This window comes from Drosophila virilis, chromosome 3, assembly GCF_030788295.1.
Source record: "Drosophila virilis strain 15010-1051.87 chromosome 3, Dvir_AGI_RSII-ME, whole genome shotgun sequence".
Classification (NCBI taxonomy): domain Eukaryota; kingdom Metazoa; phylum Arthropoda; class Insecta; order Diptera; family Drosophilidae; genus Drosophila; species Drosophila virilis.
Genome location: NC_091545.1, coordinates 6,452,945 through 6,456,196, shown reverse-complemented (window position 1 = coordinate 6,456,196; position 3,252 = coordinate 6,452,945). Strand labels below are relative to the sequence as shown.

Below are 3,252 nucleotides of genomic sequence, written 5' to 3'. Positions count from 1 at the left end.
CACATTTTGACATGAATTTCGACCAAAAATTGTGTTGCCAGATTTAAATGCCAAATTAAGGTAGGGGCAAAACAATGAAAAAAAAATCTATATCTCGTGAAAATCGGATGAGATTTCACCAATTTATGGGGGTGGGAAATTTTAACCCATATATATATATATAGAAATTCGACCAGGAATAATGTTGAAATCCCTAGAAAATGGGGGGAAAGGAATAAATAAGAACAGAAACCCCAAAAGAGCAGTAAATTTAATGATATTTATTTAATGTATTTTGTGTTTTGTTTTTATTAAAAATAAATTCCTGCGAAAATGAAATAAATAATTTGTTGCATGCACTTAAACAACTATGGAAAGTATTTCGCTTTTGCTTTTCTCTCAAACTCTGCCGAACCTTCTTCTTCTCTCTGCTGTGTGTTTGTGTGTCGAAAAATGGCGATAAAATGGCTTCAGTCAATGCGACTTCTCTGCGTCTGCCTTTTGTGGCAGATGGAGATGCAAAAATTGTGTGTGTGAGGGTGTGTGTGAGTGTGCGGGTGTGTCTGTGTGGATTTAGAGAGCAACTGCATCAGCGGGCTGCTGTTCCGGCTGCTGCTCAACAGAATTGTTGCTGGTGGCTGCCACATCGGCGGAGGCATCATCATTGACCACAATCACCTCGTTGGCGGGCACCGCCTCCTCGAAGGAGTCGTCGATGGCCTCGCCGCTGTTGCGCACCTCGTTCTCCGATTCGGCTGGCTGCTCGGCCACATCGTCGGCCTGCTCCAGCTTGTCATCGACGCCGGGCTGCTTAATGGGCGCCTCGGTGACAGCTGCGGCCACAGCCGAAGATGCTGCAGCTGGTGCATTCTGTGGCCGATTGCCGCCCAGGAAATTGATGATGCCCTGCAGCGGTCCGCCGCCCTGTTGTCCCTGAGCTGGTGCCGCAGCAGACGCTGTTGCATTGTTGCCGCCGCCAAACACATTGTTCACAAATGACTGAATGGGCCCGGGCGGACGTGCTGTGGTCGGCTGTGCGCTCTGCTGGCCCGTCAGCCCGGAGAGCGTGTTCTGGAACTGGGTGCCCAGATTGCTGGCAAACTGCTGTATGCCCTGAAAGGCCTGCGTGGTGCTGTTCACCACAGTTTGTGCCGCATTCTGCACCGCATTCTGAGCGGAGGTTATGGCCGCACCGGGATTCAAGAAACCGGGCACTGTCGGCGCTGGCGTCGCTGTCTGATCCGCCTGCACCTGCTGCGCTGACTGTTGCTGCTGTCCGTTGAACTGGTTGAGGAACTGGCCAATGGGTGAGTTCTGTATCAGTTGCTGCACAAAGTTCTGCTGCGTTGAGCTCTGCTGCGTGGGCGTCGCCTGCGTGGCCTGGCGCACATGCGGCTGCACTGCATCCTGTTCCACGGCCTGCTGCTCGGCGGGCACAGCGTCTGCCACGGGCGCGACCTGCTCAGCGCTTGCCTCAACAATTGCCTCGGCGGGCAGGGACTTCAATATGGGCTGTGCAGGCTCCGCCTCCGACTCCGACTGCGACGGCGACTCCTTGGCAAGTAGGGGCAGCTCAGTCTTTAGCTCAGGCTCCGGCTTCGACTCCAGCTCCAGCTGGGATTCCAGCTTTGGCTTCGACTCCAGCTCCGGCTTCGACTCCAGCTCCGGCTTCGATTCCAGCTCCGGCTTAGCTTCCTCAGCTTTGGCTAGCTCAGGCTGCTGCTGCTCTGGCAGCTGGGTCTTGGTCTCCGCCTCCCTTTCTGTCTGCGTCTCCGACACGATCTGCGCCTGTGTCTGCGTCTCCGTCTTGATGGGCTGCTCCTGCTCCGCGCTGATCAGAGGCAGGGCCTGCGGCTCTGGCTCTTTGATGATGGCAACGGGTATGTCGAGCGCCTCCTTTGACGGCTGCAGCACACGGCCCTGGCTGCCCAGAGCCAGGCAGAGTAGCACCAAGGCAATTGGCTTCATTTTAGGTTTGATTATGTTTTTCTGCTTTCGGCTCGCGACAAACGATTTACACAAACTGCTGAGCTCTACGCCTCACGGCCACAACTGTTTGAAATTTCTTTAGCCTCGGCGCATTTATACACTCGGCTCGCAGACACTCGACGCCGGCAGCTGCGTCGACTGCGGCAGCGACTGCGTGGCGAGGCAGCAAGAAGACGGCGCGCTCTGTCTTGGCCAATTCTTCTGGCAAATGTCATTGAACTGAACTGCAGCAGGCGAGGCTGAACACGGCAGTTGCAATCGTTGGGCCCTTCTGGATAATTGGCCAATTCTAAGGAGTCTTGTGCTTGTTGTCCACGGGCGCGCGTGGTGGAGGAGGCGGCGGAGGGGGAGTGGTTGCACACTTGTCTGGCTTGAACATATTCTAGCCGCATGTTCTGTGCACATTAAACTGATCAAGGTTAAGCTTCTTTTATTATTCCTTTTTCTAGCAGAGAGTGCAGCGAGCTGAAGTTAATTAATAGATCGATTGGACTTTGCCATGACTTTCTGAGGCAGCCAGAGCCGCAATGTGGCTAAAATTAGAGATCATTAATTTGATATGCACAGTGGGAATTAAATTATAGCCCAGGCAGACGGGCTAGTGTAGGGTGTTCGTGTAGCTGATGTCTAGGATTTTTTTTCAAATTTAGTTAAATACTTAATAAATATTGGCATAAATATTGCTATTATTTTTATTAATATTATTGAGATTATTAATATTTTTGCTTTTTATTTTGGAGATTCCAAGCCAACTTCTATTTGTTCAGAGAGATTTTTCTATATATAAAACTAAATAATTTGTGATCAAGTCGAAACGTAGCTGTAAAGCTAAAGTCTTCAGTCTTTGCTAGTTTTAATGGGTTTTACTTGATTTTACTTAAATCGAATATAAATGCATGTATAGGGTATTTGTTGTGCGGCACGCCAAAGCTAAGGGTCTTCTTCTTCTTCTTGTGCTGTGCATTAACGATTTACGAGAGTTGCCGACATTGTCGCTGCTTTGTTCTGGGCTGGACGAAGCTGCATTTTGCCCCACTATGCAACTGGTTTTAATGCTTTTTATCGATCCAACGAACGACACGAGATCTGAACATATTTTCCAGCCCCAAGCACCGCCCGCCTTCACACTCGCGGGTTTTTCACTCTCATTCCTTCTGTGGCCAGCCGCAGTCGCAGCAGTCGCAGCAGCAGCAGCAGCAGCAGAAGAAGAAGAAGCTGTGGCAGACATCTTACAAGAAAGTCTTTGAGATGGTCTTTTGGGCTCTTTGATTGCGTCGAAGAAAC

General features: G+C 50.5%; 1 protein-coding gene across 1 annotated transcript; it reads right to left on the bottom strand.

Moving 5' to 3' along the window:
• Positions 1-259: 259 nt before the first annotated feature.
• ImpE2 (Ecdysone-inducible gene E2) lies at positions 260-2,045 on the bottom strand. Its single transcript, XM_032435016.2, has one exon. The coding sequence runs from the start codon at positions 1,945-1,947 to the stop codon at positions 553-555; it is 1,395 nt and encodes a 464-aa protein (XP_032290907.1). The 5' UTR covers positions 1,948-2,045; the 3' UTR covers positions 260-552.
• Between the last annotated feature and the right edge of the window lie 1,207 nt (positions 2,046-3,252).

Bases quoted from the DNA above. Each gene is read 5' to 3' on its own strand.
- ImpE2 (XM_032435016.2), bottom strand. From the start codon at position 1,947: ATGAAGCCAATTGCCTTGGTGCTACTCTGCCTGGCTCTGGGCAGCCAG.